The sequence below is a fragment of the Punctularia strigosozonata genome (assembly GCF_000264995.1).
Source record: "Punctularia strigosozonata HHB-11173 SS5 unplaced genomic scaffold PUNSTscaffold_20, whole genome shotgun sequence".
In the NCBI taxonomy this organism is placed as follows: Eukaryota; Fungi; Basidiomycota; class Agaricomycetes; order Corticiales; family Punctulariaceae; genus Punctularia; species Punctularia strigosozonata.
Genome location: NW_006767452.1, coordinates 365153 through 391006, shown reverse-complemented (window position 1 = coordinate 391006; position 25854 = coordinate 365153). Strand labels below are relative to the sequence as shown.

General features: G+C 54.3%; 10 protein-coding genes across 10 annotated transcripts; 6 read left to right on the top strand and 4 right to left on the bottom strand.

The window, feature by feature from the left end:
- Positions 1-209: 209 nt before the first annotated feature.
- On the bottom strand, positions 210-836 carry PUNSTDRAFT_77150 (uncharacterized protein; the record flags this gene model as incomplete). Its single annotated transcript, XM_007388780.1, has 2 exons — positions 210-406; positions 458-836. 2 exons carry the CDS (start codon positions 834-836, stop codon positions 210-212), a joined length of 576 nt encoding a protein of 191 aa, XP_007388842.1.
- A 1030-nt stretch (positions 837-1866) lies between these two features.
- Positions 1867-3149, top strand: PUNSTDRAFT_128569 (MFS general substrate transporter; the record flags this gene model as incomplete). Its single annotated transcript, XM_007388779.1, has 3 exons — positions 1867-2227; positions 2281-2845; positions 2908-3149. Exons 1-3 carry the CDS (start codon positions 1886-1888, stop codon positions 3147-3149), a joined length of 1149 nt encoding a protein of 382 aa, XP_007388841.1. The 5' UTR covers positions 1867-1885.
- Positions 3150-4047: 898 nt separating this feature from the next.
- On the top strand, positions 4048-4801 carry PUNSTDRAFT_128568 (uncharacterized protein). Its single transcript, XM_007388778.1, has 3 exons — positions 4048-4297; positions 4360-4417; positions 4483-4801. The coding sequence occupies exons 1-3, from the start codon at positions 4098-4100 to the stop codon at positions 4558-4560; spliced, it is 336 nt and encodes a 111-aa protein (XP_007388840.1). The 5' UTR covers positions 4048-4097; the 3' UTR covers positions 4561-4801.
- Positions 4802-4893: 92 nt separating this feature from the next.
- On the bottom strand, positions 4894-5960 carry PUNSTDRAFT_146787 (uncharacterized protein; the record flags this gene model as incomplete). The annotated part of the gene is made up of 3 exons (XM_007388777.1): positions 4894-5170; positions 5223-5890; positions 5943-5960. 3 exons carry the CDS (start codon positions 5958-5960, stop codon positions 4894-4896), a joined length of 963 nt encoding a protein of 320 aa, XP_007388839.1.
- Positions 5961-6805: 845 nt separating this feature from the next.
- PUNSTDRAFT_146786 (MFS general substrate transporter) lies at positions 6806-8613 on the top strand (the record flags this gene model as incomplete). The annotated part of the gene is made up of 6 exons (XM_007388776.1): positions 6806-6999; positions 7048-7113; positions 7162-7322; positions 7375-7509; positions 7562-7718; positions 7768-8613. The coding sequence occupies exons 1-6, from the start codon at positions 6811-6813 to the stop codon at positions 8611-8613; spliced, it is 1554 nt and encodes a 517-aa protein (XP_007388838.1). The 5' UTR covers positions 6806-6810.
- Positions 8614-8737: 124 nt separating this feature from the next.
- PUNSTDRAFT_77284 (uncharacterized protein) lies at positions 8738-9818 on the bottom strand (the record flags this gene model as incomplete). The annotated part of the gene is made up of 4 exons (XM_007388775.1): positions 8738-9173; positions 9225-9349; positions 9411-9569; positions 9639-9818. The coding sequence occupies 4 exons, from the start codon at positions 9816-9818 to the stop codon at positions 8738-8740; spliced, it is 900 nt and encodes a 299-aa protein (XP_007388837.1).
- A 610-nt stretch (positions 9819-10428) lies between these two features.
- On the top strand, positions 10429-12680 carry PUNSTDRAFT_146784 (MFS general substrate transporter; the record flags this gene model as incomplete). Its single annotated transcript, XM_007388774.1, has 9 exons — positions 10429-10626; positions 10679-10744; positions 10798-10958; positions 11021-11155; positions 11246-11402; positions 11473-11962; positions 12044-12124; positions 12203-12431; positions 12492-12680. The coding sequence occupies 8 exons, from the start codon at positions 10429-10431 to the stop codon at positions 12406-12408; spliced, it is 1494 nt and encodes a 497-aa protein (XP_007388836.1). The 3' UTR covers positions 12409-12431; positions 12492-12680.
- A 1090-nt stretch (positions 12681-13770) lies between these two features.
- On the top strand, positions 13771-16023 carry PUNSTDRAFT_108908 (cytochrome P450; the record flags this gene model as incomplete). Its single annotated transcript, XM_007388773.1, has 13 exons — positions 13771-13925; positions 13975-14014; positions 14068-14224; positions 14272-14399; positions 14453-14526; positions 14580-14879; positions 14944-15127; positions 15187-15264; positions 15316-15364; positions 15419-15558; positions 15611-15649; positions 15699-15800; positions 15853-16023. The coding sequence occupies 13 exons, from the start codon at positions 13771-13773 to the stop codon at positions 16021-16023; spliced, it is 1617 nt and encodes a 538-aa protein (XP_007388835.1).
- A 2304-nt stretch (positions 16024-18327) lies between these two features.
- Positions 18328-20273, top strand: PUNSTDRAFT_139086 (cytochrome P450; the record flags this gene model as incomplete). The annotated part of the gene is made up of 10 exons (XM_007388772.1): positions 18328-18481; positions 18532-18659; positions 18713-18786; positions 18835-19134; positions 19192-19504; positions 19557-19605; positions 19654-19793; positions 19844-19882; positions 19943-20020; positions 20097-20273. The coding sequence occupies 10 exons, from the start codon at positions 18328-18330 to the stop codon at positions 20271-20273; spliced, it is 1452 nt and encodes a 483-aa protein (XP_007388834.1).
- A 958-nt stretch (positions 20274-21231) lies between these two features.
- On the bottom strand, positions 21232-25408 carry PUNSTDRAFT_93504 (uncharacterized protein). The gene is made up of 17 exons (XM_007388771.1): positions 25310-25408; positions 25201-25257; positions 25044-25145; positions 24729-24985; positions 24386-24680; positions 24259-24339; positions 23800-24209; positions 23332-23749; positions 22942-23273; positions 22818-22888; positions 22622-22763; positions 22377-22572; positions 22231-22326; positions 22076-22178; positions 21679-22023; positions 21574-21630; positions 21232-21519 (listed from the first exon to the last, which is right to left on the bottom strand). The coding sequence occupies exons 1-17, from the start codon at positions 25380-25382 to the stop codon at positions 21453-21455; spliced, it is 3102 nt and encodes a 1033-aa protein (XP_007388833.1). The 5' UTR covers positions 25383-25408; the 3' UTR covers positions 21232-21452.
- Between the last annotated feature and the right edge of the window lie 446 nt (positions 25409-25854).

Sequence of the window (25854 nt, the reverse complement as noted above, 5' to 3'; positions counted from 1 at the left end):
ATCCAAACGTCGGGGCATCAAGGCCGACCACAATAACTTGTCTACGAGTGTGTAGGCTTTGAGCCGCACCGCGATTTGAGGAAGATCATTGTATACGTACCTATCAGTTGCGAGATGTACCGCGAAGAACCGTCACGGTGTCGGTTCCTGTTCGCGCAGTACGCATGTGACTGCAATCTGCACGAAGCAGTGGTTGGATCCCGCTGCCATCATATTCGCTTGCGTTTTCTTGCGGGGCCGCTCGCGGTATGTGTGCTCGACACGCAGCCTTCAGACAGGCCACTGCCATCACAGCACGTCCAACTGAAATTCTCCGGGTAGTCTCTCCTATTTTCAGGCGTGTCCATTGGCCCATGGCAGTCTTCGTCCCAGTCAACGAATTCCTCCTCCCTGACTTCCAGTACACCTAAGGCTTACGTCAATGTTTGATCTCCCCGTATTCTTCGGTAAAACATACCCGGATGGAACTGGCATGATCCTTCTACCTGTGTTGCGCTGACATCGAAATCGTCGCCACATTTACGGCATATTTCCCATCTTTGCACGAGCTCTCCGTGTTGAACCGTCACTAACTCTTTGAAGAGAGCGTGTCCGACTGATGGCATGTCCTCGATAAGATCGAGCACTATTTCTCGAAGCGTCTTTTCCGGAACGGAAACCACAGCTTCCCTGAGCCTTTCTAGCGAGGGCGCGTCGAGTGGCTCCTCTTCGTCAACCTCTACTCCGTCTGAATGGCGTTCGTCGTGTGATTCCGAGAACTCTGTCTGACACACAAACCGCCTCGCTAGCGTAGAACAGCGATTGCTACAGTCGGATAACCTGTCAGCGCAGTTCATTTCGAGTATATGGAGGGAGCCTTACTGTAAGGCCGGCATAGTATCCAGTTCGCTTCTCATCCCCGCCAGTCACGCCAGTTCTCCGAACTAGCTGGTTGACGAAAGGATATATGACGGTGCACGTCAGGGGCTCGGCGAGCTAGGGACTTTAGCGTAAGTATCATTCTCACAAGAGCGGAAAGGAAGATACCTGTAAATACAAAAAGATGGCGAGTTGAATTTTCGGGAAAGGGGTCAGTCTTGGTCGAGGGCTGTCCAGTGCCACCGCCGCGACATTCGGGGATCGATCCTCGGCCTGTTCACGGGTAGTTTCAGCCAAAGGCAGAGTAGATTGGGACATGGATGGGAGGCTTACTATCCAATTGCGTGTCGCTGGGCTCCGGATTTTATACGCTCATCAGCTGAAACCACCACCACCATGGAAAGTTGAGGTGCTCAACCCTGATGCGCATGCAACCCAGACTTTATCGAGCATAGGCGTAATCGATCGGCACACGGAGGGCCCATGAAGGGAGCGTAAAAATCGCGAATGCAGTTAAGCGCGTTACGACATATGGCGGAGAATTCATGCTTGTCCACTTCCAGCCGCGGCACACGTTGGTGCGGAGACCGCGGCAAGATATTCCAACGGGTGAGGAGCGAGCGGCCTAGAACAACGCGCAGGGTTCCGTGGATGCATTAGTGGATTAGTGAGGAAGTCCCGAGTTGTGCCGTTTCCCGAGATGGCAAGACGAGGACAGTTGGCAAGACGAGGCACGCCGGGTCACCGTGGGAGAACCGATTAATCGTGTAATACGAGCTTGATTTCAGACTCCGATGCAGATTGCGCCAACTCTGGTTGCAAGAGCGCGCTCGAGAGTTGCTTTGTGACCCAATCTTCGGAACACTACTTCATTTTGGCGTTCTCACATAATGGCAGACATTATTGACCTCACCAATCTGCCCTCTTCCTCGGAGCGCGGCGATGACTCCTTCAGTGGGGAAAACTCTCCGACAGAATCGGTCGGCGACCGGTGATCCTGACCGGCTTGTTTGGGTTGACCCTGGCTATGGTCGGGTTTGGCCTGTCTAAAACGTACTGGGAGATTATCCTCAGCCGTATCGCTCAAGGCATGCTCAACGGGAACATTGGCGTTGTCAAGTGTGTGACAGCCGAAATGACCGATGAAACCAACGCTGCGCTCGGATACGCCTTCTTCGGCACGATATGGTCCCTCGGCACGACGCTCGGACCTATCATTGGCGGGGTTCTCGCCGACCCTGCTCAACGATGGCCGGACACACTAGGGCGTAGTCGGCTGTTGACGGATTATCCCTATTTCCTGCCTTGCATCACCGTTGCCTCAGTTTCCATGAGCGCCTTTCTATTTGCCTTCCTTGGTCTTCGTGAGGTGCGTTATCAGGGTTTCTCGCGGCGTAGTAGTATGATGACGTTGTATTTCAGACTCTCCGACGATCGCACAGTGCAGGATCTTCACCCGCGGAACCTGTGACTCAGGGCGACGAAAAGGCCGCAACACCTATAACGGACCTGCCCGAGTTGCCGTCCCAAGTACAGACAGCTCAAACTTTGTCTTCGTCTGAAGCAGTCATTCCGTCCCCGCAAGTTCCTGGGTTCCGCTCGTTGTTTGTACCGAGGGTCCTTTACCCGCTTCTCAACTATGGGTTCATTGCATTTGTCGACCAGTGCTATGAGGTGCTCCAGCCACTCATGTACTCCACATCCATTGGCGCACAAGGATTGGGGTTTAGCACGTTCACCATCGGAATCATTATCGGCGTGTGGGGCGTCGTGAACTGCATCGTGGAGATATTCGTCTTTCCGCCCCTGGTTCGGAAGGTTGGGCCCCGAACGCTGTACATCGCATCCTTCGCCTGCTACCTCGTATGTCTCTCGGCCTTCCCCTTGATGGCGTTCCTGGCGCAGCGGGCAGGTCATATTGACAAGTGGACATGGCTCGTGCTGGTGATTCAGCTCGCGGTATACACGGTTGCATACATGGGTTATGGTAAGTTTTCCGACACCCCGCATCCCGCTAGAAGCGCCCAATTCTCATGTCTCTCAACTCAGGATGCGTCTTCCTCTTCGTCAACACGGGAGCGCCTCGCGGCGCGCTCGGCGCGGCCAACGGCCTCGCGCAGACGACCGCATCTACCATGCGCGCGATCGCGCCAACCGCTGCTTCCTCGCTATTTGCTGCATCCATCGAAAAGAACCTTCTGCGCGGGACACTGGTCTATTGGGTTTTGTGCGCGGTAGTGCTTGCCGGCATATACACCTCAACCATGCTGCCGAAGCGCCTGTATACCTAGGATTAGCGTGCTCCATCGCCGATCTGGGACCGCGACCCCCCAACTTGGATCCGGACCGTACCAAGTTCCATTCCTCGCGAACGTCGCGGATCAACCAAAACAAGTATCATCCCTTCAGATTTCTCTTCGCTTGGATCTGCCTCATCTCTTGCCCAGTTTGCTGGTATCATTTCTCTCGTATCTTTGGCTTATCTGGTCTTACCGTACTGCGCTATGATGTGCTGTGTATATTCTCAAGGATCGATGTATAACAGGGTGTCCAAATGCCTAACGTGCTCATGCCCTGCTGTCTTATGAGGAGTCTCTGATGGATTGCTGCTGGCTCGCCTTCCCATTCCCAGGTACGTCATTGGACTGGAGATGCTTCACGATTTCGCGTTGCTAAACCAGGATGTATCTGGTTCCTGGATCAATGGATTTGTGGATATCCTTGGGCAATCTTCGGAGGATAAGGCACTCGTTTGTGCATTCGCTCACGCTTCGATAGATCTTCCCATGTCTAAGGCAGTCTCCAGTCCTGTGTAAGCTTCTGTCTAGATCACACGTTGCACATGGTACCCAACCTAGACGCGCCGATGTGTCTCCACTCATCTCACTCATTGAAACCTCGTTCTCATACTCGCAACGACGCCCATCTCCGGCGCGCTCATCGACGCTCTCGTCGGCTCTGAGGCGGGCGAGGCTGTCTAATCCAGCCCTTGACATACTGAAACGCGCCCTATCGCATGGTACCGCAATCGGCCAGAACGATGCCCCGACGAGCATGTTCCCAAGTCTTGGGGATAGCGTGGTCTTCGGCATGCACGGTGGACGCCAGCTTCAAGGCAAGAAGGCCAGCATACAGGATCAGCGCTCTATAAAACACGCATCGAAGGGCTCTTGAACGCCAGCAAGCAGAGTCACAGCGCACCCCTCACACTGCCTATTCCAAAGCCCTCTGGACGAGTCATGCAGCTTTCCTTGGCCCCCGTTCTCGTCATCTTTTCTGCCGCCGCTGCAGCCTCTGCGCTGCCAGCGCCTGACGCTCAGTGTGCAAGCTGTCCGAAAGCTATCGCAAACCCTGCGGTGAACGTCACTGCTGGCGCTCCCAGCGACTATTACCTTGTGGCCGCCAGCGGAGGTACCCCCGGCACTCCTTCGTTTTGCGGGTATGCGCTCAGCTTTGGCATTCTCGCTTGAGAGAGTCTCACTGACACCGTGTCATGTGTAGATACAACAGCAACGCATCCGTCAATCCTGTAACATGGCAGTTCTTCTGCTTCTACGAGGTTGGTTTTGCCTGCCGCACGATTGTTCCTGCTGGTTGGGTTATGTGTTGATATGTGCCACTCAGGGAGCAGGGTCTGTCAGTGCGAATCCTTCTGGTCTGTGCCCTTCGACAGCTTCGACCGTCAATTGCGCCAGCCTGTGAACTCAAGAAAATGAGTCGGCACGTCCTTGCAAATGCCCTCTTCGATGTTAGGCCCATCATTGCACTCCTTCGATTGCATCTCGCGCGTTCTTCGCTTCCATCAGTTGTTATCTCGGACTCGAACCTAGACTTTCACCATCTCTCCTTGATAGGCTAAATTAGAACATAGATGGACACGATCTTGAACTTTACTGTCGTACATACGAGAGCCTTTCCAGACCGCACCGCATTACAGCCTTTCACATGTTCCGCCATGAAACGCATAAAACACTGCCTGGAACGATACTTACTGATCCAATTTCAATTTGAGGGACAGTCTATACACCGCCTGTCTCAGAAGAGTTCCCAAGGTTCCATGACATATCCTTCTGCTAAGCCGTCCAGGAGACCGAGTGCAATGTCGCTATTTAGGGCATTGACATAGTCCGTAGGGGCGTCACACTTCATGGCTCTGTCGAAGTCGATGAGACGCCAATCGTACGTGCGGCCCGTATACGGTGAAGACAGACTCGGCGAGTGAGATGGGGCGCGACGTATATGGTTGTGTCTTATGTCGCCGTGCACGATCCTGACATAGTCGAGCTCATCGATCAACGACAATATCTCCTGACTTAGTAAGATGAAATCAGCAGCAAGTCTGAATTGTGATCATCGCAGCGTACCGTAGATCTATGGTCATTGCGGGGCCAAGTGGCAACTTCTCTTCGCCGAGGTCTTCAAGAAGGAGGATAGAAAGCTGTCTTCCCTTTCCGCGCGGGATGGGGCGCTTGTTCTTGTTCTCGGGCGAAAAAATGATCGAAGTTTCGTTCGATGGCTTGTCCGAGCACTTGCTCCCCGACCCGTGAGAGGAGTGAGGAGATTGATGCGCAGTCCATGGAATCGGTGTGACGGGCTCTGGTAGCGGTGCCTCGAAAAAGCCGTAACAGCGAGCAACTACAGACCCCTGGCAATGTCTCATATCATCGTAAAACCACGCTTCCCGGGCGAGAGTGTCCGAAAAGCCCTCTCCTGCGATCTTCACTACGAGCGGTGGAACTCGCATGTCAACAACCGATCCATCCAGTGATAGGGCACGTGCGGATTCAAGCCGATAGGCGACACCGACGCGGCCGCTAGAAATCTCAGCGCCAAGAATCACCTCCAAGGTGATAGGATCTGCTGGATGTGGCGACAGCGGGTGAGGTGGGACGTCGTCGGGCGGGGTGCAGGAAAAGGTAAGCCTCGGCACATAGTCTTCAGGTACACTTTCACGAGAGAGGCGTACTGGTGGATGGACACCGCCGTCGAGCAGACCCTGGATGATGTTGAGCTGGACCACGGAAGCGGTGTCCTGCGGTAGAAGCGTCTGAGTAGATTGCAAAGACGTGAATTCGATTGTTTACCAAGCTTTTGCTAAGCATTGGGGCTTAGTGTAGCTGATTGTGGTTTGTCTTGTGCGACGCAATCGCCGATTGTGCCCTAGAAGACGTTCCAGCGAACAAATGTGCAGTTAGCTCTATATTATATAATAACTCTCATGCGTGGATTTCTCACGCGTGACTCTCACTTTTTCGATTTTAAAGGTAATTTAGGCCCCGTTCGGCGACGCCTGATTCTGGAAAAATCAGATGATTTGACTCTGCTCGCATACCATAATCGGTAAGACTGTGAGACAAACTTAACATAATAGAACAGGGGCTTGCCATACGAGGAGGACAAAAGTCAAGCAAAGTCAAATCAGGCGCCTGATTCTCACAGAATCAACCCCAACCGAACGGGGCCTTACTGAGCTTCGATGATGTGATTTACCCAAGTAGATTACCTCTGCTCAACCACTAACGCTCGATCTATATCATCTTCTGCCGAATGATTTGCGTAGGCCAACAAGGACAAATCGTGAGTGCACGGCAAGGACGTCCGAGGAGGAGTGGTGCGATTACATCTTATCTGATAGGTAAGCGCATCGCTGCAGTTGCCAGCTTGACTCAGTCTTAGACTCTCGTCGCGGACGATGGCGCCACGGACCGGCGTGCGTCGGCCAACCCACACAACTTAGCAATATACTTAAACCACCTCAGAGCTGCCCTTCCCTCGCTATGTCTCCTGAGGCAAGATAGGCATACTAGCTTTGCCGCAGGCTTCGAAGAAGAGTTTTCCAGGCCTATCATTTTACCCGACACGGACCGATCGACCATTTTCGACTCGATTGATATGCTCTGAGCATCTTACTCGCACACAACTTGCGGGTTCTGCGCGACTCTCTCTACGACCATGACTTCGAGCTACGAGGAGGACGGGACGACGACCCCGGCGTCTGAGGAGACCGCTCTGTTGTCGCCGCGGAATGGGAAGCAGAAGAGGAGGCCTACGCCGCTGCCCAAGGTGCAGATGAGCATCATCCTGCTGGCGCAACTGGCAGAGCCGATCATGAGCCAGTGCATATATCCTTTCATCAACGACGTGAGTATATGCGCCCTGTTCGAGGAGGCCCGCCTGACATCGTCGTAGCTTGTGCGTACCCTGGACATCACGGGAGGCGATGAGAGTAAGGTCGGGTATTATGCGGGGTTGATCGTACGTCCTTCTTCTCCGCCGTATGCTCGTTTCTGAAGCTTCGTTCAGCAATCGCTCTTCTTCGCTACGGAGGCTCTCACCGTCTTGCAATGGAGTCGCCTATCCGATCGCATAGGACGCAAGCCCGTACTCCTCATCGGCTTGTCCGGTTTATTCTTCTCCATGATCTTCTTCGGCCTATCACGAACATACTGGACCCTGGTTTTAAGGTACGCTAGGATGTATGCGCGCTGGATGCAGAGGTAGACCAAACGCTTACAGTCGCTGCCTCAACGGGCTGCTCAACGGTAATATCGGGGTCATGAAGAGCATGATCGGGGAAATAAGCGATTCCAGCAACATCGCCCAAGCGTTCGCTCTCATGCCCGTAACATGGGCAGCCGGCGTATCCATAGGGTGAGCGCGTTTGCCTGCCAAAGATCGTACATGCAATGAACTGTTGCACCAGACCGATGATTGGCGGCTCGCTCTCGCGGCCTCACGATACATGGCCCCACGTATTCTCGCATCCGTTCTGGCAGCAGTATCCCTACTTCTTGCCGTGCTTTGTCTCGGCCGTGTTCTCCGCGTTTGTCTTCGTCATCGTTCTCCTCTTCCTCAAGGAGGTACGCACTCTCCTACAGCCACCCAAGCGATCGCTGACCTTTCTCCCAGACGGTACAAAAGGAACATCGCCCCGAACCCTCAAAACCCTCCGACTACACCGACCTCGAGCGCGACCTCTCCGCCGAAGGCGCCGTCGCCTTCCACGAGGGCGAACCCGCCCTGCCTCCACACCCGCACCCCTCCCCGACCGACGCAGACGCCTCCCTCCGCGCTCTGCTCACCCGCCCCGTCGTCGTCAGCGTGCTCAACTACGGCCTGCTCGCGACGCTCGACATCGCGTACTGCGCCCTCCAGCCGCTCTTCCTCTCCACGCCCGTCTCCGCCGGCGGCCTCGGCTTCTCCCCCCGCGCGATCGGGCTGATCATGGGCGCCTTCGGCCTCGCGAACGGCGGATTTCAGGTGCTGTTCCTGGCCAAGATCGTGCGCGCGTTCGGCCTGGGGCCCGTGTTCCGCGTGGGCATGCTCGCGTTCGTGCCATTGTTCGCGCTGTTCCCCGTGATGAACGTGCTGGCGCGGAGGAGCGATGGAGAAGGAGGGGGAGGAGGGGGAGGAGGGGGGGTGGGGCCGGGGGTGTGGGCGGTGCTGGCGGTGCAGCTGACGTGCGCGATGGTGATGGAGCTCGCGTACGGGACGATATTCGTGTACGTGACGCACGCGGCGCCGTCGAGGCGGACGCTGGGCGCGGTGAACGGGATCGCGCAGACGACGGCGAGCGTCGTGCGCGCGGTCGGGCCTGCGTTGTCGACGTCGCTGTTTGCGTTCTCGGTCAGTCACGATTTGATGGGAGGGTACGCGGTGTATGTGGTATTGGTGGCGATGGCGGCGGCGGCGTTGGTGGCTGCGGTGCAGCTTCCGAAGAATGGATGGAAGGAGGAGGACAGTGAGGAGGAGTGAGGTATAGACGTTGGCGTATCGATTCAGAGTAACGAAGGCGAACGATTTGTGGCATGGTCATCTATTCATCTACGCATCTATTCGCATACAAACGCATCTCCACATGTCACAGCAAACGCTGCGTTTAGTACCCCTTCTTGGGATCGACGACGTTCACGAGCTCCCGGCCCTCCCTCCACCGCGCGACGTTCTCCTCCAAGATATCCATCGCGTAGTCCCAGTACCCCTCCGTCCGGCCGCTCAGGTGCGGCGTCACGATCACGTTCCGACGGCCGTAGAGCGCGTGCCCGTCAGGGAGCGGCTCGGGATCGGTCACGTCCAGCGCCGCGCCGGCGAGCTTGCCCTGGTCGAGCGCGGCGAGGAGCGAGGGCGTGTGGACGAGCGGGCCGCGCCCGATGTTGACGAGGATGGAGGAGGGCTTGAGGTGGGCGAGGGTGGAGGCGTCGAGGATGTGCTTGGTGGAGGGGGTAGAGGGGAGGGCGAGGAGGAGGACGTCGGTGAGGGAGAGGAAGGTCGCGAGGGAGGTGGGGTCCGAGGTGGAGTACCAGGCTGAGGGGAGGCTGGAGGGGGTAATTAGATGATGTAGGGGGGTAACGTTGCGGTGTGTTTACCTGCCATCCGGGTCGCCGGTGCCCGGGAGACGGAACTCTTCTTGAGGCTTTCGTTGGCCGGAGGAGTTGGCGGCGATGATCTTTGCGCCGAATGCATGTGCTAATCTTGCGGATTCACGCCCGATCTGAAAGAGGAAACGACGTTGAGCGACGAGATTGCGCTCAGGGATGGGGAGTCGTACGTACCTGGCCGTAGCCCAGGATCCCGACGGTCTTCCCGCGCAACTCCTTGATAAACATCCGTCCGCCGACTTCTTGGTCGGACGGCCAGCGTTTCTCGGTCTGGGTGGGGATGATTTGCTCTTGCAGCTTGTGGTACAGCGCGAGGGTCGTCATGATGAAGTACTACACGCCCTTCATCCTTCAGCCTGAACATACTTTGAGACGACGACAGTAGCGATGTTTGCAGCTCACCTGCGGTATGCACCCGATGTGCACTCCGGCCGCGGTGGCCATCACCACCTCCGGCTCGCCCCCGCCTTGCTGCACCTCGTCCCAGATCGGCCGCCCGAGGTCGGCGTCGGCGCCCGCGCTGTGCAGCTGCACGAACTTCAAGCGGGGGGCCTGCGCGCGCCGCTGGAGGTTGGCGGGCATGCTGCCCACGATCGCGTCCGCTTGCAGCATCTCGGCATCTGGAACGGGCTCGCGACGCCCGTCGGGGTGGTGGAGGAGCGTGGAGGAGGGTAAGAGGGTGCGCAGGCGGGGGTGGAAGGGGATGCCGACGACGAGGATGGTGGTGAAGTCGGGGCGGGGCGGCATCACGGGGTCGGCTAGGATGTAAAGAGTATGAAGCTAGGAGGTCGGTGCAAGCGGGACGAACGCGCGAGTATACTTATGATAAGTGGTATGGCGGTCGAGTCGCAATTGCTTGCAGGACTGGCGCGATAGGCTCGACCCGGCGGCACGACGCGATCGGCATCATGATCTTGGCCAAGCATCGTCCATATGCATGTTTGTCCTCGCATTTCATCCCTGGCTAGTGTTCCGAGGAGACCAGCGTGTTATCTCGCCCGAATATCTCAATATCCCCAAGCCTCAAGCGCTTGCAGCTGGAGAACAATCGTGATGGCGTCATCCTCTTCCCTTCCCGTCTGCGAACGCCCTGTGGGGCTTGCGAACCTCGTCAGTCCGTCGGGGGGTTCGCGACGTCACCACAAAGACTATCTACTGAGCTTCGGTCTGCTCTCCAACCACAACTCCCGACATGTCTAGGCGAGACACTCGCAGAGACAAGCAGGGCCGTCATGACGAACGAACCACGCTCCTGCCGCACGACGATGTCGACGCGCCCCCCACGGAAAACAAGCAAACGCCCCTACCGAAAGTGCAGATCGCGACGCTCATGCTAGTGCAGCTTGCGGAGCCCATGACGAGTCAGTGCATATACCCCTTCATATACGAGGTGCACCACTTCCTCTGCTTCTCATAGCCTGGCGTCTGACGAGACATCACAGCTGGTCGGGACGCTGGACATCATCAAGGGAGATAAGAGAAAGGTCGGATATTACGCTGGCATGATCGTGAGTCTGTCGCATGGTCTCAGCAGGCCCCTGAACCGACCTTACGCTCCCAGCAAACGCTGTTCTTCGCGACGCAAGCGTTGACGGTGTTACAATGGAGCCGCCTCTCCGATCGCATAGGCCGTAAACCCGTTCTGCTGATCGGACTCTCTGGCCTCTGCCTCTCGATGGTGTTCTTTGGATTATCGACCACCTTCTGGCTGCTCGTCGTCAGGTTTCCTCTTCCCTCGTCTCCCGAAGACTTCAACGCTAACTTTTTCTTTTTTTTTATGACAGCCGATGCTTGAACGGAGCGTTGAACGGGAACACGGGCGTGATGAAAAGCATGGTCTGCGAGCTGACCGACCCGTCCAACGCCGCGCAGGCGTTCGCGCTGCTGCCCCTGACATGGGCCGTGGGCGTCACCGTAGGGTGAGAGCTCTCTCTCTTTGATGTTCCCCCATGTATACGCGCATATACCCGAGCAGGTGGATCCTGACCTTACAACTCGTTGCGTCGCAGGCCCTTCATAGGCGGAACGCTCTCGAGGCCGCACGACGCGTGGCCGAAGACGTTCGGCGGCCGATTCTGGAGGAAGTATCCGTACTTCCTTCCTTGCGCCGTCTCGGCCGGGTTCTCAGCGTTCGTGTTCATCCTCACCTTGTTCGTCCTCAAAGAGGTGGGCTACACTGCTATCTAAACGCGGCGTCGAAACACATTTCTGAACCCCCGATCTCGCCGCATCGCAGACGCTTCCCCGCCACAAAAAGGCCTCCGATACCTCACCGGAATCCCCGACTCGTGGTGACCCCAGCGACGGCGTAGACGAGAGCAAGCCTCCCCCGCTCAAGAGCGTCCTCACGCGTCCGGTCCTCGTCTCCCTCGCGAACTACGCCCTCCTCGCCCTCCTCGACATCGCCCTCCTCGCCCTCCAACCGCTCTTCTACGCCTCCCCCGTCCCCCACGGCGGCCTCGGCCTCTCCCCGCGCGCGATCGGGCTCGTCATGGGCGCCTACGGCCTCGGCAACGGCATCGTCCAGGCCTCGCTCCTCCCCCGCGTGATCCGCAAGCTCGGCATGAGGCGCACGTTCGTGTCGGGCATCGCGGCCTTCCTGCCGATCTTCGCGGGGATGCCCGCGATGAACGCGCTCGCGAGAAGGAGCGGCGGGATGGCGGCGGGCGTGTGGGCGGCGTTGGTGGTCGAGCTGGGGTTGTGCGTCGTGAGGGATATGTGTTACGGTGCGTGCGGCTTGTGTTCTGTTTAGATTTTGGTCTTGAGATCCGACGATGCTGAGAGTCGGTACGTACCGGGGGGTGCAGGCGTGATTTACGTGTACATTACGAGCGCGGCGCCGAGCAAGCGGTGCTTGGGCGCGGTGAACGGGCTCGCTCAAACGACCGGTGAGAGATAGTATCCCCTTTCCCTTCCGAATTATCGAGACGAGGCTGACGGCACACGGTGTGTTGTTCGCTGGGCAGCGTCGGTGGTAAGAGCGGTCGGCCCCGCGGCGTCTACGTCGCTGTTTGCGTTCTCTGTCGAGCACGATGTTCTGGGCGGGTACGCGGCGTACGCGATTTTGGACGCCTTCGCGATCGGCGCGCTGTGCGTCGCGGTGAAACTGCCGGAGGATAGGTGGGATTGTGACAGGCTAGGCGCAGAAGGAGACCGCGAAGATAGAATGTGAATGCGGTAGAACTACAGAAAAAAGTCGGTTCGGTTTCGTTAGAGTTCGTTTGCGTCGCTCACTGATGTTGTGCGTTATGGTAGGAAACCGTGTTGCGCTCGGAGAGTGTGTTAGAGTTTCGCGTCATGCTATAGGATGGAAACACGCCCATCTGTGTGTGTTGTTATTGAGGAAATTATCGCGGCCCTGCCCCAGTAGCGCTACGGCGGCGCCCTGGCTGTAACCTGATGCTGTAGGCTACCGAGGGTTACGTGCTCTTGATATACACACGATTTTATGAGACGGTATCCAACGAGATCACAATCGCTTCGTGTTTGGAATAGACCGCTCCAGGACTGTTATGCCGTCGTGACGCATACCAACAGGCGTCTGTGGGACACGGCGCGGGCCCGGACGACGCGTCTATGGGTTGTCTCCTAAACGGGGTTGTCTTCACCCATGACCTTCGGCTTCTGGTTACGTTCTGCATATTTGTTTCAAGTTTCTCGTCTTATAGCCCCGAACCTCTTGTCTATCCCCTTCTAGGGACTGAAGACGACGCACCGGCACCCACAGGCTACCCAAGGCGCTCACCGCTCGAAGCACAAGCTTGCTGGCAAGTGTTCGCCGACATCGTCGACATCCTAGTGGGATGTCTACTTTAGGATGTTCACCATCCTACATGAGAGGATGCTAGTGGTGGATGTAGCTGAAGGCCAAGAGGATGGTAGAGGTTGTTTATACATGCGTGAGTATATCCGGCAGAACCCCGTCCGCACTATGAATTGCCGTCGCACCATTCAAGCCGCTATACCATACAGCACCATACAGTTGAAGGTTCGCTCCCGCGTTCATAGACCTAGGTATCAGTCTTCGCGAGGTTCGATCGTGATGCACCGAAAGCTTGCATACTAACTGGGTGTCAATAGTAAGCCCTGCCAAAATCCCGGTGATATCGCTTTTGCGCCATGGCTGACGGTTTGCGCAGCTCAGAGAGCCGTCAGTCATATATATAGGAGCAGTACTGGCTATAGTTCGACTCTTCCCTAATCCTCAGGGATCCATGTGTGCTCTGTGCAGTAAAACGTTATTTACTCGCCTGGAACCGGTCTACTCTCCCATTACCCCAAATTTGGACGACGTTCTCCATGCTTTTCACTTCGGCCCTGCCGGCCTGGCTCGTACGGACGCCGCGAGTTCAAGGGTTCCTTTGACAGGCGGCTTCGATATGGTCCACTCGTTCCCTGTGCCCGGACTTTCGTGATTGTTCATCACTTGTCAATGCTATAAGGCTCATCATTGTCATCGGGCCGGGGAATCGACAGAAATGCTTATAAGGACCTTCTTCAGTCGTGTCCGCTCAGCGGATTTGGATTCCTCTCCATGATCATCCTACTCGTATCAGCTGGCCTTTTACTGTTCCTTGTTTCCAGGGTTTTGAGGTTTGGGAGTCGACGAACTGGCTTCCCTCCTGGACCGCCCACGGTACCTATCCTTGGAAATGCGCATATCTTTCCGAAGGATCACGCGTTTCTCCAGTACGTACACGTGCGGCTACACTCTCTTCCTTTGATCCAAGCATTGCAGACTCTCGGAATGGGCACGAACTTACGGAGGCGTGTATTCGGTATGTGAAGACCCATCAGTTGACGTAACGTTGATCATCACAATGATTGCTAGGTCATGCTAGGAAACGGGCCCACTATAGTCGTCACCAGCGCGAAAGCGGCTTTCGAACTCATGGAGAAACAGAGCGCAGTCACCGTCGACCGTCCGCCAAGTCACATTGGAGCTGAGATCGTGGGGACCGCAGTGAACCTGGCATTTGTTCCATACTGTCTGTTAACATTCTCTTTCGTTCGACATGACGCTGACAGCATGTAGCTGAGGATTGGCGTTTGATGCGCAAGGCAGCCAACTCCATTCTTACGCCGCAAAGTGCCGCAAAGCACGTTCCGATACAGCGAGCGGAATCTTTCCAGCTTGTGTATGATCTTCTTCATACGCCGGAGGTAAGTTGAATGCGTATCCTCGGTCGCACTTCACGAGCTGATGATTTGGACAGCGAGCCTGGTGGCACCTCAGACGGACATCCAACTCTGTTGCCTTGTCGATTCTGTACGGGAGGCGTGCACCAAGGTCAGAATCTTCCCATTATCTGGTATACATTCCCTGAGATGTGCGCTGGATAGATACGAGTCGGATGATCTCTCGGTACTGTTTGACGTCGTCGACCTCGTAGGGGAATTGCTAGATCCCGGTGCTCACCCTCCCGTTGACATGTTCCCCATTCTCAAATACGTCCCGGAGAGATGGGCGCGATGGAAGACCATGGTCAAGCGCCTTCGCAGCATGCAACGGGCTTTATACTTCCGCCTTCTCCAACAGTCTGAGGACAGGGTGACGAACTCGGAAGCATCCGAAGATGAGCCGTTCATCGATAAAGTTGTGCGTAGGCAGGCGGACTACGGTCTCAACAGGGAGAGGACTGCGTGAGTGGTTCTCCCATAATTGGATCCTTCTCTTCGCTCACTGCTCTGCCTCTGCGTTATGCAGATATCTCGGCGGTACTCTGGTTGAAGCGGGCAGTGATACGAGCGCATCGTTCATGCAGTCCTTCGTACTTCTGATCGCAGCTTTCCCGGATGCTCAGAAGCGGTTGCACGAGGAGATGGACCGTGTTGTGGGCTCGAAGCGTGTCCCTGAATACGATGATTTCGATAATCTGCCGTATCTGCAGGTACGCATCTTACTCTTACGCGGGTTCCTGTCGTATCTAAACGCGGCGAACGCCGACAGGCAACAATCAAAGAGGTCCATCGCTACAGGCCGGTCGCCCCCCTCGGTTTGCCGCACGCTGCTTTGGAGGATCTGACTGTACGCACTTTCCTTGGTATGGCTGCAGCGTTTACTGAGCATATCGTATAGTATGATGGATATTTGATTCCTCGCGGTTCCGCGATCATCGTCAATATGTGTCAGTGATACTTCCAAGCAGCACGCAAGAGCCTGGGTACTAATGAGATATCAGGGGGTATCTACCACAACCCCGACGTCTACGACGACCCAGAGATGTTCAATCCTGAACGGTATCTCAAGTCCGAATTTGGCACCAAGCCGGACGTGGACCCCTCTTATTTCAAGCACACGATGCCCTTTGGATTCGGTAGAGTGCGTGAATATTGTGGGCATTGCTTTCGGTGATTACCAACCATACATCCAGAGAATATGTCCCGGGAGGCACCTCGTAGACAACACGATTGTGAGTTCACATTCCTGATGATCGTTCACTGGGCTCAACGTAACTTCAGAGGGTCAACACCATGGACCTGGTTTGGGGCTTCACCTTTGGTCCTCCCATAAATGAAGCGACCGGAAAGCCGGAGCCCCTTGACCTGTGGAGCTACAGCGAGGTATATCCTGTTGCTGTCTTGAGAGGGGTCCGCACACTGACAGCGTATCCAGGGCCTCGGTACTGGCCCGAAACCATACAAATGCACGATCAAGCCTCGTTCTTCTCAGCACGCTGATCTCATTCGCAGCGAATTCGAGTCTGCCATACCTTTGTATGGCCCATACGAAGAGGGGCTCAGCAACGCAGAGAAGGAATGGCTCGCTCAACAAAGGTTCTCTTAGGACTGAAACCGGATTGTCCTACAAATATGACTGCGTCTCGAACCTGTACGCAACTAGGAGAGTAGACAGAGACACGGAGTAGGATGCAGTTAATTGATCCGCAGAGAACTACGGATGGAATGAATACCTGCCAGTAATTCGTCTGTCGTTCCAATTGACATGCCCTCCGCCTCCAAGAACTTCGATGCTGGTGCCGAGAAGGCCGAACACGCCCTGACTGTTCTTTTCCATCGAACTGCTGTTGATGTGAAGGTGGCGAGAGCTGAGATAATTATACATTAAGTTCGCCTCCAGTTCGTTTTCGCGCCCTTCAATATCCCTCATGTGTCCACCGGTTCAGGCCGAGTCAACCGCCTACTACTGTAGTTTTACGACCTTAGGTTTGTCCCCTGTCCCCTGGCAGCCCGAACTGAACCTAGTTTCCCGTGTTGTCCCCGGTCCCCCGCCAAAATCCAGGGCCTAAACTGATCGTGAGAATATAATTTCTTACTGTGTAAATATTCTTAACTGACTCTGGTCAGTTTGCGAACTTCCCACGGCCCCGAACTTGCAACTGTCCCCTGTCCCCTGGGAGGCGGACCGAACCTAAGGTCGTAAAACTACAGTATTCTCTACACCGGCCTTTGACCAGTCGCGACTGCTCCCGCCGGACAAGCCTCATGCATCACGATTCAGAAGATCATGAACCGTACACGATCACAACGCAAGCCGCTATATCCACAATAGCTTGGGGGCGTCCTCCCACGCACGACAGTAGTATTCTGCTGTGCTGGCGGTGCTCTCATTCATGGCCAACGCCCTGTTGGATGTTCTGGTTCTTGGCATCTCATCCACTGACCCGCCGACTGCACTGATCCGCCCACTGTGTTACTGCAGGGCAATGCTTATATGGTGACGTGTCCCGGAGTCGAGCCGTCGGTGCTTGAGTAGTGCCACCGAGGAGTAGGCATCTGTTCTTGCACATCGGCCCGTTTTTATGGAATTGATCTGACCCAACGGTCATCTGGACAGCAATCATCGTACGAGCATTGGTCTTAAGCACGGGGTGGTTAACCGTTGACAGATATTCCCTAACATCAACCAGTTGCCAGTCGTGTGCACTGGAGATACTTGCTTTGCATTCAGAAGGGCCGCGCCCTTTTGTTTGTTGCAAGCTTGTGAGCTCGGGTCCCGAGCTTCGTCATGATTGCATGATCACCCACTCGGACCGAGACATCGATAGCCCACACTTCATACGCGGAGCTTCGAGGACCGGCTGTTTCGCTTGTCGTATCGCGCAGAGAACATCCTTGCTCCCTCAGCCAATCCCGGGTGTCCGCGGAGCTGCTCAAGGGAACTCGCGATGCATGCTATCACCATTGTCCGGCGGACGACCCCTGCCATGCACCGCGCGATTGCTGCGGCTTGCACGCACCACCTTCGCGTGCGACTGGTTCAGTTTTCGTCCGTTTTTTCTCGGATGTCTCCACTGAAGCAGCCTATCGGATTCGAAGAATTGTGTCTACCTTCGTCGTGTTGCTGTCGGTCATACGTTCAACGTTATCGGCCCCCTTTGTTATGACTCAAGCGGCAGTAGTAGACGTAAGTACTTACTCTCATTCGCACTGGCAAGCTGCCGTGGTTCTGCGCAGTACTTGCAGCGCAAGGATGACCTCTGCATCTGAAATAATCATGAACCGAAGCCTGTCACCCTTCACAATGCCTGTGCCTCACGATGTGGCTTTCACGATGCCTGCCATCACCAATACTGCTCTCATAGAGTATAACGGAGTCAGACTAGCGCGCTAACTTGGCACAGAATTCTTCCTGCAGGACTTCCGTTCTCACCGAGTCTTCCGGGACTCCTCACACGCCGTGGTGGGAATTATCTGCCTTCTGCTGCCCACGGCTATAGCTTATGCTATAAGCCATATTATACCAGTCGGCCCGGGCACCACTAGGACTGCTTAAAAGGCCATCATCAGCGATGCCGTGGTCTGCAGATCCTTGAACGTCTCAATGATTACCCTCATAGCCTCTGCTCTTATTGCTTCTTGGGTCCTTTGGAGAGCTTCAAAAACTGGCAGCAGACGAGTTGGGCTACCTCCTGGACCACCGACGGTCCCGATTCTCGGCAATGCACATATTTTCCCCAGAGATCATGCCTATCTTGGGTAATCCACATACGCTCTCTTCATCTTGCGACCATTGCTCAAGGTCATTACAGCCTCACAGAATGGGCGCGAATCTACGGAGGCGTATACTCAGTAAGGAGCCTTTTTATTCGTGTAAACTGATGCTCAAAGCAATCATTGCTTGCAGATCATGCTGGGAAATGGGATCACCATCGTTATCACCAGCGCGAAAGCCGTTCGAGAGCTCATGGAGAAACAAAGTGCAATCACCGTTGACAGACCTGTGAGCCACTTTGGCTCCCAGATTGTCGGTGACGCAGTCAACCTAGCACTCGCACACTACTGTACGTTCACTTCAATAATCCACTGGTTGGATTGAACTGACAGTATGCAGCCGACGAATGGCGTGTATTGCGCAAGACTGCAAATTCAATTCTTACACCTCAGAGTGCGATGAAGCATGTTCCTATACAGCGAGCAGAATCCTTCCAGCTCGTATACGACATAATGAATACACCTCAGGTATAAAAAGCCATCCTCACTAGCGTTGCCTAGCTTACCGAATGATTCTGCAGCGGGCGTGGTGGCACCTCAGACGTGCATCCAACTCTGTCGCTTTGTCGGTTCTGTATGGACAACGTGCTCCAAGGTCGGAGTCTACTTCACCTTCTCCATGCGATAATTGACACATAATTAGTTATGAATCGGAGGAAATATCGTCGCTCTTTGATGTCGTGCAACTCACGTCTGAGTTGTTTGACCCCGGTGCTCACCCTCCGGTAGACATGATACCCGTCCTGAAACTTGTTCCCGAGAGATGGGCGGCTTGGAAATCGTTGGTCAAGCGACTCCGTCATTTGCAACGCGCTCTATATCTCCGCCTTGTCAAGCACTGCGAGAACAGAGTCGCGAACGGAGAAGGCTCTGAGCAGGAGCCTTTCATCGATCGAGTCATACGTAAAGAAGGGGAATATGGTTTGACGAGAGAAATGACGACGTGAGTAGACTCTGCCGAGAGACCGCTCCCATGCTCACCTACACCCGCTACGTCCAGATATCTCGGTGGCTTACTTCTGGAGGCGGGGAGCGACACAAGCGCGTCGTTTATGCAATCTTTTGTACTCATGATGGCAGCCTTTCCCGACGTACAAAAACGCTTGCACGAGGAGATTGACCGCATTGTCGGCCCTGAGCGTGTCCCTACTTTTGAGGACTTCAATGCTATGCCATATTTGCAGGTGTGGGAAACTCATGGTAACCCTCGCATTGCGCTTATCACACCTTCGAAGGCGACAATCAAGGAAGTACATCGTTTCAGACCGGTCGCGCCCTTGGGCGTGCCACATGCTACGTTGGAGGATATGACCGTGAGTAATCTTCTAGATGCTTCCACAGGCAGTACTAAGCAGAAGTCGGCAGTACGAGGGATATCTGATTCCACGCGGTTCCACGATGATCGTCAATTTATGTAGGTTTCTGAAGCTCGGATACTATTCAGCGCTTGACGAGATGATAGGGGGTATCTATCATGATTCCGACGTCTTTGAGGATCCGGAAATGTTCAGCCCCGATCGGTATCTGAAGTCTGAATATGGCACCAAGTCGGATGTCGACCCATCCGATTTCAGACACTCAATGCCTTTCGGTGCCGGAAGGGTGAGTCGTAGCGAACTCGTCGGTAGATCCTTGCTGATCTCACTTCACAGAGAATCTGCCCCGGGCGACACCTCGCTGATAATACGATTGTATGTTCCGATTGCTTTATGTCCTTTCGCTTATTCAGGTGAACTCACCATAAATCACAGAGAATTAATACTATGGATCTCATCTGGGCGTTCAACTTCGCTCCTCTTGTCAATGATGCCACTGGAAAGCCAGAGCCCGTTAACCTTTGGGACTACAGCCAGGCACGTACCGCTTTCTATATAGACGCCGGTTTAACTGAGTGCACACTTTCAGGGAGTTGGCACTGGCCCGAACCCATTCAAATGCTCGATCAAGCCTCGTTCTGCCCGACATGCCGATATCATGCGCAACGAATTCACGAACGCCATACCTCTCTACGGTCCTTACGAACAGGGCCTTAGCAGCGAGGAGAAATCTTGGCTGGCAAAGCAGAGGGTCTCTCAGGTCTGAAGGGTGCACCATGGTATTTGGAACATCACTCGCGATGCTCGCCCGCGTCATCCCCCGAACGACATCATCGTGCGTGATACATGACGAACTAACGATAAAACGATTTTGTAACCGCGCAAGCAATCGACGTGCGTTTTTACCAGAATGTTACTATGGATGTACCATAAATGCAATAGTGCACCATCAATGCAATCGGTCTGAAATCTCGTCACTGCGGGGCTCCCTCCCATCATAATCCCTACATATTAAATTGAGTGCATATACAGTACTATCTCATGATATGTGCCAAAGGAATAGAGCGAAGCATTAGGGGATGGGCCTACAGAAAATGTGCAACGTCGGTTGGGGAACCATCCAAGCATGCTCTAGCATGAAGACACGGCTCGGCTCAAGGGATCGGAACTGCTAAAATCTGGATATATTCAATTATACTCTATACTATACAGAAGGTACGTCTGTCTATCCCGATACGTGATATCTGCAACTTTGTGCTTGCTATGCAAGGATTACTGGCGGAGGTGCCATGAATGCAATTGAAGCTCCGCTTTAAATGCTGACAAAGCAGGGTCAGATTGCAGGAGCTCCCCGCCAGAAGGTCGCGGCCTCGGCTTCTCGGCCTTGGGGGACCCATTGTGCAATCTGCAGAGTCATCGACACGTCCTACCGGCATCGCTCTGGCAAGGCATCTCGCGTACCAAAATATTTGAGGCTTGACATACAGCTGCTGCATGATTTTGGCTACCATATGATTTATTTTCTGGGTGGATTAGCAATGAAATGACGATTGTGAACCATCAATGCAATCGAAATTGCATTGATGGTACATCCATAGTATGCAATGATGTTTACGTTGTTATCTCGTGAGAGAATTAGAAAGACGCTTCAATGTAGGAGTTTGACCTCGCAGGTATGAACAGGCCTCCCGCAAATTTGGGGATGTAGCAGTAAGAGGAAGGTAGGTAGGTAGGTATATTACCGAGTACGGTTCCTAAACGGGAACAGCCTTACATTGAAGAAACCTATGGCTGTCGTACTTGCATGATTGGTCCACCAAAGAGAACTTGGCATGCCAGAAACTTGTCCGTTTGCATCCCGCACGGCGCGAAGGTCGTATGATGCGTGTGAATGCGGTGCCATTGATGTCACTATATGTAGGTAGTGTCGGGCCAAGGGGCAGTCTCAATGGCGTTTCCCCCCAAGTTTCTGAGAGAATGCTTCTCGGCATTGATAGTGCGTAACCTCGCCACTGATAATCTGATCAGTCTCTATCGCATGAGCTTTCCGGCGAAATGTGACACACCGCGGCGCATGTACTGCGATCACACTGTTGCCCAAGCGCTTGTGGCATTGCGGGCACCTGAATGAGAATTTAGAATGTGTAAATACCATCATTAACACCGCGTACATTCGAGTATCCGTAATTTTTACCCGCTTAGACTGCAAGGCCATCAATGTACGGGAGATCTGCTCGTTTCGCGCTTTGCTTATTTCGCGAACAACTTGAGTATCAAAGACTGGGGCACGCAGTGCGTCCATGAGGAATTTGCGGACGTCCTGAGTGGTAACCAGGGGAGGAAGCAGGTTCAAGCTCTCCACGGGATCGAGACGCGGACTATGGCGGCGGATAAGATCCAGGGCAGGCAGAAGGAGGTTTGCAGACGTCTTGACTGTAGGTTGCAAGTATATGCGTAATAGGGAAAGGAAGATGTCCTCCGTGTCTGAGTCTGGGAGGTAGATGCGTTTGCAATACCTGACAATCGACCGGTGAGTTGTGGTGGTGCACTCGTAACGACGGCACCAACTCTTCCGCATTCATGTAGTCTTGGAGGCGGTACACGTATAGTTCAAGAGCATGAACATGGCGCCCGAGTCGACCGAGCAGAATGGCTCGGGCCTCGTATAGGTCTGACGATATAGGTCATGGAAGGTACAACAGCCTGAGCTAGACTACGCCCACCATCATTCGGAAGATGACCAAACAAACGATCAGTTTGATAGCGATCTGTGGTTTCGATGAAGCGCAGTAGTTTCGCATAGGGAACCCTCCATGTTTCTGAAGGAATTGAGCTTTATGTGTGTTCATTTTTGGATGAACAAACTTACTCTCGTCGTTCCGCTTTTTCGCTGCTAGAGTCATCGACAAGTATAAGTCAGCCAGACGATCATGAAATATGGGCGACTCCTCCTCGCGCTCTTCGATGAGATGTTCCAAATATCGAGCACATATCTGCGGATCGATGCCCTCGAGAAAGTCCGCTATAGGCTCACGCGGAAGCTCAGGCTCTTCGCAGGTGAAGACCTGATCGTGGATTCAGAGGAAACCGGGATACGTATGACGTTGCACACACCTCAAGCGCCATGCCAGGATCCACAGTGAGTAACCATTGTGAGGATTGGAGAATTAGTTGCATATATTCGGGCCCCAAGCGTTGGAGGTATGTGATCGAGGGTTGTAATTTGTCGCGAACATCATCTTCCTGCTCGCTCAAGCTGGAATAACGGATGATAAGACAGCAGAGGGTGGGAGCAAGAAGCCTCCCTTACCTTCGCAAAAGATCCAAGGCCTTGTCGTGCATCTTCTTTCCATGATAGAGGTCAATGAGCTCCGCATATTTCTACACGCAATTGGTAAACTATCTCGAGGTGCATGGGGTAGAGCAAGACATACCTGTCGACTGCGCAGGACTTCCTCAACCTCCGTCACCTCACACCAATTTTCCACTCGACACAGGGCGCCAATCAATCCAGGACGGACAATCAGGTACGACTTGAAGAGCGCTGTATCGACTATCTGAGCGTAGCGCACCAGTTGATCCGGTGTCAACGCGGATAGAGGCAAGTTAGGAAGGTCAAACAGGTCTTCGACCGACGCCTTAGACAAAGCTTCTATTTGGTGCGACTGCGCTGGGGTGATATGGAACGCGCCGAGGGCGCCTCCGACTTTGGGCCTTCGGTCGCTGAGGTATCGGAGCAGTGTTTCGACGGACCGAGTGAACTCGTCTAACCCATGCCATCATCGCGGTGAGCTGAAGCTCGCGAACGATAGAAACCAACACACCTTTAATAGGCGCCTTTCGTTTGCCAGAGATGGAGGCCGTATCGTCGTCCTTCGCGAAAGATGGTCGGATTGCGTCTAAACCGGTTTTAAGCTTGTCCCTGATGTTGCTGATCGAGCCCACGGGAGACATCACGCGGGAAGGCGAGACGCTATCCGACTGTGACGCGTTCGAGCCATCATGTTTATCCTCCTTGGGCTCCGTCGCGGAAACGTTATCCGACACCTGTGGCCCCCCAAACAGGTGAATCCAAGCATCTTGAGGGACAGACAACCGGCCAGCGACTGGCTCTGGATAAAGGGCCACGACCTTCGCAGGATTGATATCCAGTTCTATGAAGGTGTCCATCGCAACGTCGTACTCGCCGGCAGCGAACTTGGACACCGCATTGAGGCCTCGAATGAGCGAGATGCGACTGCTCTGCGAATTGGTAAGACCAACTACAAACGATTGTCTGTCCGAGACCGAACCTTATCAGGTAGCAACGCTTCTTCTAAGCTGTTCACAAGTGCAAGCGCGTCGGAATAAGCGCCGGCCGCCACCAGCTCATCAATCTGCTCTCCCCAAGGTTTCATCTCGAACCTCCATATAGAGCTTCCCTCCGTCGACGCAGTTGTTCGGTCTGTTGGTGTCGTAACCGCTAACAGCGGCGACTTGGCCTGCGGCGCTGATACAAGAACCCGGATAACGTATTGTTCGGGAGCAGCTTTTGCATGCGAAGGATCAAAAGGAAATGGTATAAGCTGCGATTGGGTATCCGAAGAGAATATGGAGGAGCGTATGTGAACCGCGGCTGGGGAGGTTGGGGAAGTTGACGTGAGGGATGAAACGGAAGTTGATCCGGGTGGAAGCGCAGAGAAAATATACGGTCTCACATATCCTGCGGTGCTGTCAGCACGTAGCATCCAGGCAATGCAAGTCGATCTCACCTATCTCATCTGGTATCGCGGGCCATTCGACGTTAGACGGCCGGGATGGCTTGCCATCGAGTCCAAAGAATATGCCAGCATCTAGCGGCTTTATGAGTTCGAGTCGTATATGAAACAGGGGACCCACTGTCTCTGCCAACGAGAACCTCGTTATCGTTGATACGCACGACCTGCGGCTTCACTTTCGCACCCAAGCCTATATAACCTCCTAAACCGCTTATCGCTCCCATGCCAATCCCTTTTCCCACAGAGACATTGCTGATGCCTGGTACCGACGTTGAAGCCGTGGGCGGAAATGTGAAATCCACCACGGTCATCGTTGTGACATTGAACATGGCGAAATCAGGGTGTGGATATCCCAAACAGATGGTCTCGTCGTTCACAAAAGTCATAGTTCGTGCAGAGTGGTCAAGCACAGTTTCCTGTACGCGAGATTAGCGAAGAAAGAATGAACGTTTTTCATGGCGCACCTTGGGTTCCTCGGGTTCACCATCCTTCCAGGAGTACACGACAACCTTACGCTTGCAGCCCACAGCAAGATAGGACACAACCGTAGGCACCGTCTTCGCCTTTCCTGCCTTGTCAAAGTCACCCTCGTCCGGCTTGCTTCCATCCACAAGGGTGTGCTGCACGCTGGAGTGAACGGCGAACGAGAACGCGCTCTTCGTCTTCGGGAGGGCAGTAGGTGGATGTAACGTCGGAAGAGGGTACAATGTTACCAGAGACTCTGCAGTAGACACAACTTAGCGAACGCGCGTTGATATGTACCTGTCAATGGAGCACACCCGACAGCACCACGAGAGAGTTGATCTCCTTGACGAACCCTAGCTGTTCGATGGCCCGGCGGAATAGGTTCTGCTTGACCTCCAGGAGCGTCGCACTTCTTCCTACAGATTATCACATGAAGCATTTATCGGTCTCCGACAGAAGGGATTAACTCACCATCGACGCTATATATGTGCAAGTTCCCCGTACTGGTTCCAATATAAAGCCTGTCTCCTGTCTCGCGAGGTGATGAGTCCCTCTTCCGAACAAGATTTGTGTTGCGCACCTTGTATCAGCAAAGACTCAACCTTTTCCTTAAAGCCATTGATGATAGGCGTAGGCGTTAGGAAAGGGGCCATTACCTTGCCGGTACGCGCATGGAGCCAAAGCAGGACGAGGGCCGAGTCACGTGTAGACGCGACTGGTCACAGATGATGGGGATGAGCAACGCCAGCGAGAATTTCCCGCTCCGACGTAAGTTCACACGCGTCAGCCACCTTGGCTCGCAACGGTAAGAACGGCTCGTGGTACGTCCGAGGTGGTTGACGTGCCCGGCACAACAGTTCACAGAACATCTTGCAGAGGGAAGTTGGTTATCGAGACTTTCCGGACAAAATGTTGGTAATAGAATTCGCGTCTTCGGCCTACATAGTGAGATCCTTGTATTCTGAAGGGATAAAACCAAGGAAATACGGAAATCTGTTCCCAACATAATGTTTGGACGTACTCTGAGGGCTTCCACTAATATTTTCCGCAATAATGATCCTGTGGCCAAAGCTCAGCGCGGTGTTCAAGGAGACGGGCCCAAACTCCCGGATCTGCTTATCTAAG

Coding starts and splice junctions, on each gene's coding strand:
- PUNSTDRAFT_128568 (XM_007388778.1), top strand. CDS start 4,098: ATGCAGCTTTCCTTGGCCCCCGTTCTCGTCATCTTTTCTGCCGCCGCT. Junction 4,298..4,359: donor GGCACTCCTTCGTTTTGCGG/GTATGCGCTCAG, acceptor TGTCATGTGTAG/ATACAACAGCAACGCATCCG. Junction 4,418..4,482: donor AGTTCTTCTGCTTCTACGAG/GTTGGTTTTGCC, acceptor TGTGCCACTCAG/GGAGCAGGGTCTGTCAGTGC.
- PUNSTDRAFT_93504 (XM_007388771.1), bottom strand. CDS start 25,382: ATGGCCCCTTTCCTAACGCCTACGCCTATCATCAATGGCTTTAAGGAA. Junction 22,024..22,075: donor GACTACATGAATGCGGAAGA/GTTGGTGCCGTC, acceptor GTCGATTGTCAG/GTATTGCAAACGCATCTACC. Junction 21,631..21,678: donor AAAATTACGGATACTCGAAT/GTACGCGGTGTT, acceptor ATTCTCATTCAG/GTGCCCGCAATGCCACAAGC.